Source organism: Cynocephalus volans, chromosome 2 (genome assembly GCF_027409185.1).
Source record: "Cynocephalus volans isolate mCynVol1 chromosome 2, mCynVol1.pri, whole genome shotgun sequence".
In the NCBI taxonomy this organism is placed as follows: Eukaryota; Metazoa; Chordata; class Mammalia; order Dermoptera; family Cynocephalidae; genus Cynocephalus; species Cynocephalus volans.
This window is the reverse complement of record NC_084461.1, coordinates 70,870,837-70,884,523: the sequence shown is the minus strand read 5'-3', so window position 1 is coordinate 70,884,523 and position 13,687 is coordinate 70,870,837. Positions and strand designations below refer to the sequence as shown.

The 13,687-nt window shown below is 38.0% G+C and overlaps 1 protein-coding gene across 1 annotated transcript in view; it reads left to right on the top strand.

The window, feature by feature from the left end:
* HAPLN1 (hyaluronan and proteoglycan link protein 1) overlaps positions 1-13,487 on the top strand; it is a 33,716-nt gene extending 20,229 nt beyond the window's left edge. The window contains exons 3-4 of the mRNA XM_063087954.1: positions 6,013-6,315; positions 13,198-13,487. Coding sequence (XP_062944024.1) covers positions 6,013-6,315; positions 13,198-13,487 — 593 coding nt within the window. The remainder of the gene's footprint in view (positions 1-6,012; positions 6,316-13,197) is intronic.
* Positions 13,488-13,687: the final 200 nt, after the last annotated feature.

Below are 13,687 nucleotides of genomic sequence, written 5' to 3'. Positions count from 1 at the left end.
GGCAGTATTTGGTAAAATAAGTGGGTATAAACAAATTGCTATAATCATATGCACTACTGATTTTGCTCATTTTCAGTAATCTCCCTTTATAGATGAGACTTAAGGAAAACACCTTTTTAAAGGTAACATGGCTAGTAGTAAGAGCTAGAGCTGGATTTGATACCAAGGGCACTGGATGAAGATTATACTCTTATCCACCATGATCTAGGGGTTCTCAGGAAGGAGAAATTCTTTGTTGGGGGGGAAAGAGAGGTTTTGGAAAGGCAGTAGGATTTAGCAGCTCCAGAAGATTCTTAAGGCCCCGAAGTTACATGGAAGATGACCTAGGAACTGTCCTTTGGTCATACTGCATTAATTGATATGCTCATGGAAGCTGTTAAATTCCCTACTGCAGATAATGTTTTTCCATTTATCTTTTGTACTACAGTTAAAAAAAAAAAAAAAAGAGTCATTACCCAGAGGACTTGACTTGAAATTACTGACATTTTAACATTGAATATTATACACTTGAATCCATTTCTGAACAACCAAAGAAAATATAATCCTTCAAGAATAAAATCAGAGATCAACTCTACCCTCCACCCCTCCCCTCCCCTCAGCTAAGATGTTCTTATAGCATGCTAAACAGACTTCCATCATAGCTCTAATCATATTTTGCTTTGTAAATATTTGCAAGCTTGTCTTTCTCCACTTGCTAAGTATAATCTACTTGAGGGCAGTCAAATGCCAAGTACAAAGTTAGCCGTCAGAAAATAGTTTACAAGTGAATGAATGTTTGATACAAGGGTTTAAACTTTCAAATACAAAAAAAAAGTATATTTGCAATAGAGGGGCCGTGGAAAGCACTCTTAGGAAAGAGACACTTGATTTGTACCATGAAAGGGGAACCTGGCTCTTTCAAAGGGTAGAGAGCATGAAAAAGCAGGACAGAGGGCATCATAGGTTAGAGAGAGAAACTTCAAAGGCAAAAATGTGAACAACAGATACTACAGAGAGCATTCCAGCCAGCCTGGTTTAAATCTCAGCTTGGCAATAGGGTGGGATAAATTTTTTTAAACTTTTCATTGTAGTCAATTTCAAACATTTGGAAAAGTAGAAAGAATAGTGTAATGAATTTTCATCTACCATCATCCAACTACAAAAACTATCATGATGTAGCCAGTCTTATTTTATCTTGCTTTATTTACTCCCACTCCCACTGCAGAATTTTCAAGAAAAACTCAGGATTTTATTTTATCTATGTATACTTCAGTAGAAGATGAGGACTTGTATTTTAAAATGAAATTCCAAAAAAAAAAAAAAGCTATAAAGATAGCCAGAAAAATAAAATAAAAGCCATAAGAATAAAATCTGAAGAACCTTGGTCCTGAGGACCCTGAGGACAATTTCCTTGTTGTATGAAATAGACGATCAAGGTGCAGCAGGTCGGAAGCACAAGAGGCTGAAAGCTGTGGTGACAGGTATGGCAAAGACATACCTCATGGTTATTATATATTATTCCTTGTTACAGTTGCTGACCTTTGTATTATCAATTACATCCTTCCATGTGACCACCTACCAGTCAGGCAAGTTTCACTCAAGCTCCCCATCAATCTTCTCACCTGCATCAAAAAGTCCAGGGAAGCGTATCTTTTAAAATATCATGAGTAAGCTGCCTTTCCAATTGTAATTGTACATTATCTTTAACTATATTGGTCCTTTAATACCAGATTAAATGCTATTTCTCCAAAGAATTTTACCAATTATAAAAAAAGTTGCCCTCTTTCATGATGTGCAAATTATAAGATTTCTATTTGTATTACAATCTTCTATATATACATAAAAATCTATAAAATATATAGATATAAATATAAAAGATCTATGTCTGCATATATATATGCACAAATGTAGATATATAGATTGATATACATACCTTGATATCCTGTCAAACTGTGGATTCTTTACAGGAAGAGGCCATACCCAACACCTGTATCCTAGAGGACCCAGCCTAGTGCCTTGCTCTTAGCTGTAGCTTAAGAAGTGTTTGTAAAATCACACTGGCCAAAAAAATTGTAAATCTTTGTGAAAGACTGACCTCCATGTGAGTTAGAACTAACTGTAAAAACACAATATTTTCATAAAAAATCTTGGATAGGGTAAAGCCCTCTGATTGCTGTCAATAACGCACATTGGTAGGAAGAGCACCCAACAAGAAATAAGCCTTATACAAATATAACAAAAAGAGTGTCACTAGAGATTCAGTGAATAGCTTGAGATACAGAATTCATCTCAGGAATCATTAAATGTATTAGTAATGATATGAAAAATGAGATTTGTCCTTCTAATTCTCCATTGCATTAATTTTCTATTGGTGAAAATGGGGCTGAATACACAAAATCTGAGAACTTTCAGAAATAGAAAACTAATTTCAGGTTTGTGCATAACATTGATAGGCACTATGAGAGGCACTAGAGAAGATAAAATTATTCATCCTACATGGTCTCTGCCTTTTTATTGTTAGAAATATTTACTTTGAGTTATTGTAACTTACTTTAACTTTTATATGTACCAAGATATGACTAACAAATTGAAATTTGTCAACACATGAATTGTGCTATGTGATTACAAATCTTAAAGAATGTGTCCTCCAAGTATATTTCTTTTTTTTTTAACTTTATTAATATCATTTTTTTACATTCTATGATGTTGTTGCAGAACAGTTCAGAGGGAGGGGGAGAGGGGAAAAGGGAAGGAAAGGGATGGAAGGAGGAGGAAGGAGGAGGGGTGGGATTGAGGCCTGTGGCACCGCCTCATTCCCACAGGGGAGACCAGGGGGCTTCCAGCAGTGGCTTGGTCATTGCCGGGCTGGGTGCAGATGTCAAGTGGGTGTGGCAACAGCCCCCACCCCCCCACCACCCCAGCTCAGAAACCTGGGGCCCTTCTTGCTGAGGCTTGCTGGTTGTTGCTGGACTGGTTGCTCATGCAGGCGGGGTGTGGACGAGGCCCTGGGCCCCCCGCCGCCCCAGCTCAGGAGAGCCCGGCGCGCCTCCTCAAGTATATTTCAGTTGATTAATTTCTTCACATCATTTGGTCTTTTTTTCATGTGATACATTATCCTTATTAATTCCCTTCATGAAAAAGTAAAGATTATATTTTGACATGTAAGTATACAGGAGAAATGAGTCAGATATTACTTGAAAAATAATCATATCTTCTTCTCTCCCACCCATTAAAGTTTAACTTTTCTTATTTTTTGTAACACTGGATGAAAGCAACCATTTGTTCCATAATTCATCTGTGGCAACTGCAAGTGTTTCCACAGAGCCAAAGAGTTTCTCCAACTGAATGTTGAAATCTTAACTAGCTGGAAGTATAAGTAAATAAATAAAATACTAATGTAGTTCCAGAAATGCTTGTAAGAAACATCTGATTGTTGAAATGTGTGCACAAAATGTATACAATACAGTGAAACTTTTAAAACTTTGGCTTAATAAGGCATAGAAGTTGACCTTGATTTACTTGAAATATGTTCTTTCCAGCATCGGCAAACATTAGTTAAAATTTATTAAGTAAATCTTTTGAGTTGATACAATAGTAACTTGACCACTTATTCTTTCTAAGAATAAACGCAAATTTTAAAATAAGGTTTCACTTTGACTTTAAGAAATGATTGTGTGAAATTATGTTAAATTTGAAAGCAACTCAAAAATATATTACACTGGATTTGGAACTAAATCAATCATATTTCATTCAGTAGCATTCAGTGGTTAATAGAGGACAAATTACTAAAGAAAAATTTTTCCTAATATCCATGACAGCCCACCAAAATACCCTGTATTGAGTTTAAGCCTGAAACATTCTCCAGGTTTTTAAAAGTATTATAAATTAAAATATCCTACATTCTCTGTTACTACTATCTTGAGCCATTTGGGAAATGGAAGTCAATCCAAATGGTTTCTTCTCTCTGCAGGTTGAGATACTTTGAGATTTTCTCTCACTTGAAATCTAGCTGCCAAAAAGGACTCTCTACTGGATAAACTGAATATTTTCCTTTACATGGGCATTCCTGGGGTTATGAAGGAAAGAGGAGTGGACAGGGAGCTCTGTAGCAGTTCCTTCTAAGAGCTCACTGGGTTCCTAGCTTGGTGCCTGGGCAGGGCCCTTCTTAGAACCAACCTCAGGCTTTCCTTCCTGTACCACAGCAGGAGTCAGTAGCAACCAAAAGAGTCTTTTCCTCCTTCCTTTTGGCTCTGATTCAGTATAAAGATGCCTCGGCCAAGAACCCAAGAAGGCAGAATGAAATCAGGAAGCCTTTCTGGATCTCTGCCTCCAGCAGATGGTGCCAGCTGGACTGCCCTAGAGGGATAAATGTGTCCTGCAGAAGCCTTCAGTGGATGTGATTTGATTTAAGGCTATTGAAATTTCTTCTTGTAGAGTCTTCCAGAACAACTTACAAAAGAAAATATTTCCTATGTGCTGGTTATGCTATTGGTGAATTATCCACCACCTTGAATAGGGTCTGGAATCTCATAAAATAGCATATGTGATATAACCCACAAAATTACTGTGTCACTGGGACAAATTTTTTGCATTTCCCATGCAAAAATACTAATTATTTCTAATTATATTCCAAAAATGTAAGGCAAATCTTTAAATAATTACTCTAAATTATCTCTTAGTAACTATGGGGGAGATACTTTGACGCAGTGGTTCTTAAATCAAGCAAATGTTACAGCTTTGCTATGTTATCTGGTAATCTTTATTTTATAAAGAAATTGAACAGGGACTGGCCAAGTTAGAGCACGGTGCTAATAACACCAGAGTTCAATCCTTGTACCAGCCAGCGACCAAAAAAAAAAGAAAGAGAGAGAGAGAAATTGTGCAGAATGTTGTAAGACAGCTCGATCACCTTCCGTGATTATTTGACCAAAAGAAATGCATTTGGAAAGCCATTGTACCTTCCCAGGTAAAATCAAGTGCCAGTCACATTGTTTACATCTGCTATTTTCCCCTGTAAATTATTCAACTTAATCAGTTAATCCACAGATAATCTATTCTGTACCTACCTTGGACAAGCTTTAGGAGGCTTTTTTTTCTATTTGCAATAAAAATATTTTTAACCTTAGTTTCAGTTTGCAATCTATAAATATGAAAGCTGAAAAATAGTAATGGAAATACTTTTAAATAAAAGCCCTTATTTTAGTTGTGCTATTCATGGGCAGAAAAAAAATAATAAAACTAAGGGCTGCATTAAAAGTTGGAAAAGATAAAAGACCATGTGGCTTTTTATGGAGGTGTGTCTCACTGTAAAGAATGGTCTTATTAATATGAAATAAGGCTGTTTTATTAGGTTTTTGTTATATAGGCAAAGAAATTCACTTTAGAGTTTCTCAAAAAACAAGAAACCCCTGAAATGAAAGTTACTGATCTACAAGTGTTTAGGAGCACATGTAAAAGGAGGTACATAATCTACATTTGAATACTTTGTAAACATGTTTCTCCGTATATTTGAAGAACTAATTATAAATTAGTAATTAAAACTAATTACTAACTATAGAAGAATAATTACTAAAGAAAAACATTAGGAATTTTGATAACTACCTTCTCTCCAAGCACTACATCTCCTACCACTCTTAGCATTCAATGTTGACTTTTTCCCAGGTGAAAAGGGCTCAGAAAAATCTGTTAAAGGGTTAGTATCCAGTAGCAGAAAGTAGTTCTCAGTGAGAGCTTTTCGGAAATTATAATCTGCAGGCAAATCATTTTCAGAAAGGAGAATTTTAACTCTTGAGTTGAACCCTTAGCAAAAGAGGTAAATCTGAAGTTATTAAATCAAATAGCTAATTGAGAAATGCTCAGAGCTTAGAGTATTTTTGACGGGAAAAGGGACCATGACGAACTGTTGTAAATTGACCAAAAACTGCTACCTCATCTGAGGCAGGTGGTATTATTTTGTTCCACTGTCAAATGGGATTTGCTCACAGCTGTTACTTTTTCTGCCACTAATGACCCCTCACCTTCTCTTCGGGACAGGTGTGGTATTTCCTTACTTTCCACGACTGGGGCGCTACAATCTCAATTTCCACGAGGCGCAGCAGGCTTGTCTGGATCAGGACGCTGTGATCGCCTCCTTCGACCAGCTGTATGACGCCTGGCGGGGCGGGCTGGACTGGTGCAACGCGGGCTGGCTCAGCGACGGGTCTGTGCAGTACCCCATCACAAAGCCCAGAGAGCCCTGCGGGGGCCAGAACACGGTGCCTGGCGTCAGGAACTACGGCTTTTGGGATAAAGATAAAAGCAGATATGATGTTTTCTGTTTTACATCCAACTTCAATGGTAAGATCTTAACTGTACTGCCTTCTTTTCTATCCCAGAGACCAATTTGTACTACCACACTGTACTTGGCTTTTAATCTTATCTACTTAAAGAAAAAAATCAAAAAGCTTTAAAGTATTGCTCTAGTTTGAAAACATATTAAAAGTTTTTGAATGTCATAATTTTTTAAAATATCCACTTAAGTCAAGCAAAAGGGCTTATTTCAGTACTTGTGGGTTTTACTGCATTCTGTTTTTATAATGAACTAGTTGAAACACACATGGCATGGGGGTCTATTTCTAATTGCTCAAGATGTTGCTGTCACTGTGTGTCCTCCATGGGACCCAGCACTGTCGATTGAAGTAAAAGTGCTCTGTATCAGCCATGCTGTCCCTTCCAAGCATGGGGCCCTGTGTGACAGCACAGGTTGCACATCCATGAAGCAAGTCCTGGCCCCATCATTTTACATTTGAGGTCCCTGGTGACACACTGGGGGAAAAATAGAAAGGGATCAGGGGTCAACAAACTTTCTCTATGAAAGGTCAGAGTAAATATTTTCGGCTTTGTGGACCATATTTGTCTCTGTCAGAACTACTCAAAGTAGTAGAGCACAAAAGCGACTATACACAGTACTAAAAAGATAGTGTGACTGTGTTCCAGTAAAACCCCATTTACAAAAACAGGCAGCTGGTCAGATTTGACTTGTGCAGTGTAGTTTGCTGACCTCTGGTATGGATAATAGAACTAACCTTCTAGTAATGTTTCAATTGCCTCTACCCTTTCTCTAAATCACATCATCTCAGTCTAGAAAGAACTGGCAAGCATTAATTTATACTTCAATAGCCTACATTTAATGAGCAGGGGGACATCACATAATAATGTGAAATTAGATAACAGAGTCTGATTATATTCTACCTGAAACTAAGATGACTGAGAAAATCTTCAGTGTGCATCACTTGTCTTTTGATGTCATATTTTATACATTTTATACACATTTAATACATATTGAAGGAATCTCAGTAATTAACTCTGTTCAGTAAGTGGTTGATGCTAACTTGTCTTTCTTGTGAAATCAAGAAATGGTTAGGTATCAGGGCTCCAACAGATGGAAGCTGAAGAAATTAAACAAGTTGATCTTCTCTGCTAGTGAGTGACCACGGGCTGGGTTTACATTCTGAGTACGTATTATTTGTGACGAGTGACTTCCTGTATTTTATGCATTTTCGTACTGTAGTCTCTGAATGAGAATAATGTCTTATTGATACCTGTAATGAAAAGGACTTGAGGGCTTTTCAGTTTTTTTTAAATGGACTTTTATGTCAGGAATGGTTTTTGATCCTTTCACATTCAAATTTTGCCTCTCCAGAAACTTGTGCTGGGGTTCAGTCTTGCTACAGCTAGAATTTAAATAGCTCTTGCTTTTAACATGGAATTCTGTCTTCTCCAGTGCTACAGAAGGGCTCTTTTAGTCACTAATTAGCTAACAGAAACTGCATCTGTCATTTCCCTTTTCTTTTTAAAGCTACAAAAGGGCATGTCTGAACACATATTAAGGGGCAAGGGGAAAAAATTGGTTATTTAATGAAGAGCAAACTTGGGGCACTACATTTAGTTGACAATCCTGTGGGGACCGAGGGGCCTGTTTAGTATAGTGAGTGCACAGAGGGCAAAAGCCTTAAGTGCACAGAATCAGAACATTACATGCTGAAAACAGCACACACTGGAAACAGCGAAGATGTTCTGATTCATTAGTAGGGAACACTGAGATCATTTTCTGGCCTGTTCACATGCTCCTTTCTGTACTTCTTTTGATACTATACTCAGCTTGTTACATAGCCAAGGTCTTGATAATACAATAAAAGATGAGACAAGCCTGAGCTCGGGGCTGCACTGACTTTCTCCTTTCTTGTGGGAATTAGCTTGGTATAGTTCCTCTGGGCCTCTCATTGCTTTCAAGTATTTGGGCTCTGAGTAATTCATGCACCTCCATCACTGAGAGGATAGTGACAAGTGGTGCCCCATGTGAGGACACTGTACTCCACGGAACAGAGACTGACCTTCTAAAGTGTAAAAGACACGTCCGACATACATTCATGCATTCTGGTAAGGAAACAGACGACCATGGGGTAGCCTGGGACACTACGGGAAGGTCTGATTTAGGTCTTTTCACCCAGAGTTTTTTCTTTTTTTCTCTTTTACTTTCCTTTCATGGACACTTCACTATCAGCAGGAGAAGTGCAACATAAATTACAGCTTAAAGGTCTCTTGAAAGCAGCTAGATGTAAAGTAACTGAACACCAGCTTGTAAAACTATTACTGGTAATTAGACAACAATGCCCTTGGTATCCACAAGAAGGGAGTCTTGATTTACAGGACTGGGAACATATTGGTAGATGGTTAAAAAATGCTCTTGGTCCCACAAAGGCTTCTCATCTTACAGCATGGAGTTTATGTAGAATTGCCTTACAGCCAATACAAAATCCTAAAACCATAGCTAAACCAGAAAACAGGAAGCTACTCTGCTCCTGCTGCTTCAGCAGCTTCCCCCGCCTCCTTCTGCCCCAGATTTTCCACCACTGCCACCTCCTTTAGATTTGCCTCCCTTGGATTTTACTCCTATCATGGAACAATGTTTCCATGAGGGACATCAAACTGAGGGAGAAATGTTACTTGCCTTTCCTCTCATCCAAGGTGAAAATGAAGGTCTTTGGCATGACAGCCTTCCTTTTGCTGTTTATAAGGAATTCCAAAAAAGTGTAATGGAAAATGGCCTCCAAAGTCCTTTTACTAAAGGAATAATAGAAGCTATAGCTGCTAATCATGATATGACAGCATGGGACTAGAAAATCCTCGTTGAAACCATATTAACAACAGCTCAGTTCAATGTTTGGCTTCAGAAATTTTGTGATGCCGCCATCACTATTTCAATGGAAAATTTAAATAATAACATTCCTATAGGTATAAATATGCTGGTGGGAGAAGGGGCTTATCTTAACCCTCAGGATCAAACTAGACTTCAGTCTCAGGTGTTTGCTCAGACATCACAGGCAGCAGTTAAAGCATGGAATAAAATTCCAGAAACAAATACCCCTACCGGCTCTTTTGCCACTGATAGACAAAGGCCTACCAAACCTTACATAGATTTTGTTAATAGACTTCAAGATGCTATCTCTAGACAAGTAGACAATATTCAGCTGGGAACTTGTCATTTTGTACTGGACTTCACAAATGCTTTTTTCTCTTGGCTGATAGCTGAGATCAGCTTGCCTTTGCCTGGGAAGGTAGACAATGAACTTTTCAAGTGTTGCTTCAAGTTTATCTGCATAACTCAACTATCTGTCATGGTTTGGTGACTGGGGACCTAGCCAAGTAGACTAGACCCAGCACGGTTACAATGTTTCATTATATTGATGACATGTCAGCCACCCACGCATGGGCATAGGGCATCCCCTCCTGCAAAGGAGGGGGGCCTAAGCAAATTCATCAGAACTCCATTGCAAACTGTTTACAGTAGTCCCCTGTGAAGGAAATAAAATTGAGGTCTTCATAGAGATCTCCTTTGCCTATTGCCTGCAGTGACTATTTAACAACCTTTTAGATGACTGGTGTACATACAAATTCCTTGGGGCCTGGCTCACCTTAGGGGAGTTGTACTAGGTACCACCAGGAGCATTATGCTTCGCTTGAAGGGAGGAATGGCTCGAGTTCTCAAGATGGGCTATCTCCAGATAAGTTAAGCATGTCTATCGATTATTTTAGCGAACAGGTTATGTTTCAGGAGCTTGGCCAGTTCCCAGAGGATAAGCTTTCACTAAGTCATACAGTTGCAATTAGAATGTTGCTACTTTTGTTATTAACTGCTTTAAAAATCATAAATGATGAAGGACTTGATTTATCCATAACGGAGGATTTAATTTTAGATGGAGCTGGACAAATAAAAAAAATTGTTTCTACAGAAATATGGGGGTCTTTGTCTAATGGCTCAGCAAGATTTATTTTAGGAAAATCTAGTTATTCTAGTCAAGGTATTCAAATAATACCAGGACTTATTGGTTCAGATTATAATGGACAAATTAAAATTATGGTTACTAGTTTAGGATATCATGTCATTCTCATAGGGATTCATATTGCTTGATTTATATTAATACTGTTTATTACACCTGGACATATAAATAAATAAAAACAAAGGGTTTTGGTAGTACCGAAGCTTATTGGGTTACAAAGATAAATAGTGGACGACCCCTCCTTACTCTCACCATAAATCAAAAAACAACAGGTTTAATTGATTCAGGAACAGATATTACTATAATTGCTTCCAAAGATTGGATTCCCCCCTGGAAAACTTGTTCCTCTTTCATGACTATATCTAGATTGGGAGGAACACAAACCCCATGCCGAAGTAAATGTTCTTTAAAATGTACAGGTCACGAAGGACAAACTGCCATTATTGTGCCTTTCATACCAGATCTCCCCGTTACTTTATGGGGGAAAGATTTACTACACAATGGGATGTTTACATAGGCACTTCCCCTCCAAATTTATCATAAAGGCCACTGCCAAACTGCAGTGGGTTACTGGACCCCCCTGTTCAAGTGGAGCAATGGCCTCTTAAAGAGGAGAAATTACAACAAGCCCATCTTCTAATACAAGGACAATTACAAGCAGGACATTTTGAGCTCTCATATAGTTCATAGAATACTCCTATTTTTCCATCCCCCCCCCAAATCAGGAAAATGGAGACTTTTACATGATCTCCAATAAGTTAATGCATGAATTATGCCAATGGAAGCATTACAACCTGGGGTCCCTAACCCAGCACTTATTCCAAGAGGACACCAAATGATTATTATAGACCTAAAAGATTGTTTTTTGTGTTTTGGGTTTTTTTTTTTTTTTTTTTTTTACCATCCCTTTACATGAAGATTATAAAGAAAAATTTGTATTTTTCCTTCCCAGTGTTAATGCTGGGACTCCTTTACAAAGACATAAATGAAAAGTTCTTCCCCAAGAAATGATCAACAGTCCTAGTATTTGTCAGGATTTTGTGACTCGTTCTTTACACCCTACCCAAATTGCTTTTCCTGATACATTAATTTATCATTATATGGATGATATTCTTGTTGCCTGTACAAATTCAAATATACTTTCTCAAATCTACTTACATATCTTAACTCATACAAAAGAAGTAGGGCTTCAAATAGTCCCTAAAAAAATTCAAAAAACAGGACCATGGAAATATTTAGTTTATGTTATTACACAAAGATCTATTCGTCCTCAACGAATTCATCTATCAAAACTCAATTAATCCTTAATGATTTACAAAAATTTCTTGGTCATATTAATTACTCCAGGGGAACCTATTCATTTCATTGTGCTAAACACCCTACATATCCCTACTGGGCCAATATGCCAATTTCTTCCAAATGTAGGAGTTGTCACCTATTCCTATTCCTGATGCTTTAACTATATTTATAAATGACTCTAAAAAGTCAGGTAACAGATCTGTTGCCTAACATGAACAGGGTTCTTGGAAATATTTCCTTACCCTTCATCAGAGTTCCATACAATGAGCTGAACTAACGGCTGCTATTGCAGTTCTACATTTTCCTCATCAACCACTCGATATAATAGCTGATTCTGCTTACACAGTAGGTACTTTACAAGTTATTCACGATGCTTTGATTCATGATGGAAATGATCTACTCTCTTTAAAATATTTAGAAAATTACAAAAATTAATTCAATGTAGAAATGATCTTTTCTTTGTAACTCGTATCAGATCTCATTCTGGGTTGCCAGGTCCTCTTACAAGAGGTAATTACCAACCTGATAAATTAGTAATGTACACAAATGCTATAAAAAAGCTTTGGCTTCTCATCAATTTTTTCATCAAGGTGCTAAAACACTGATTCATTCTTTTCAAATTCCTTACAGACAAGCTCAAGACATCACTCCTGCCTGTACAGATTGTCAGAGATATTCTAAAACAATCTCCCCAGGTGACATTAATCCTCATGGTTTAACAGGAAATGAAATTTGGCAAATGAACATTACTCATTTTGACCCTTTTGGGCAACTTAAATATTTACACGTCACTGTAGACACTTACTCGGGATTTAGCATGCCACTGCACAAACAGGAGAAACTGTAAAACATGTACAAAAACATCTTTTTTCTTCCATTGCCACTATGGGAGTTCCAACACAAATTAAAACTGATAATGGACCTGCATTCACCTCTAAATCTTTTCAAATGTTTTATAGAGTATGGAATATTAAACATGTCACAGGAATCCCTTATAACCCCACTGGCCAAGCCATTGTAGAAAGAGCTAATGGCCTTATCAAATCACAATTACATAAACAAAAAAGGGGGAGATGTGGGAATACAGGGGCCTGTTTGGTATAGGGAGTGCACAGAGGGCAAAAGCTTTAAGTGCAAAGAATCAGAAAATTACGTGCTAAAAACAGCACATGCTGGAAACAGCGAAGATGTTCTGATTCATTAGTAGGGAACACTGAGATCATTTTCTGGCCTGTTCACATGCTCCTTTCTGTACTTCTTTTGATACTATACTCAGCTTGTTACATGGCCAAGGTCTTGATATTACAGTAATAGATGAGATAAGCCTGAGCTCGGGGCTGCACTGACTTTCTCCTTTCTTGTGGGAGGTAGCTTGGTGTAGTTCCTCTGGGCTTCTCATTGCTTTCAAGTATTTGGGCTCTGAGTAATCCTTGCATCTCCATCACTGAGAGGACAGTGACACAATCCCATGTTCCGAACACTTTTCAGACATTGCTCCACATCCACCTTCATTGAGATGCACTTCTGTTTCTGGCTTCTTCCATCTCTGTGTCGCTCAGTCACAGACAGGCTCATTGACTCTCTTTCCCTTTCTCCACAGGCCGTTTTTACTACCTGATCCACCCCACCAAGCTGACCTATGATGAAGCGGTGCAAGCCTGTCTCAATGATGGTGCTCAGATTGCGAAAGTGGGCCAGATATTTGCTGCCTGGAAACTTCTCGGATATGACCGCTGTGATGCAGGCTGGTTGGCGGATGGAAGTGTCCGTTACCCCATCTCTAGGCCAAGAAGGCGCTGCAGTCCCACTGAGGCTGCAGTGCGCTTCGTGGGTTTCCCAGATAAAAAGCATAAGCTGTATGGTGTCTACTGCTTCAGAGCATACAACTGAGTGTGCCCCTACAGCACATCAGTTTTAGTCATTAAGAACACGTGAAAGGTTTTTTTTTCAATATGAACTCATGCAAGTTACCAAAACTGTGATAACCCTTTTTTACTTACTGTAAAGAGTCATTTTCATAAAGATCAATTCATTAATTTGTTTTTGTAAAGCTATCATTCAATATATATTATAAATTAATATAATTTTAA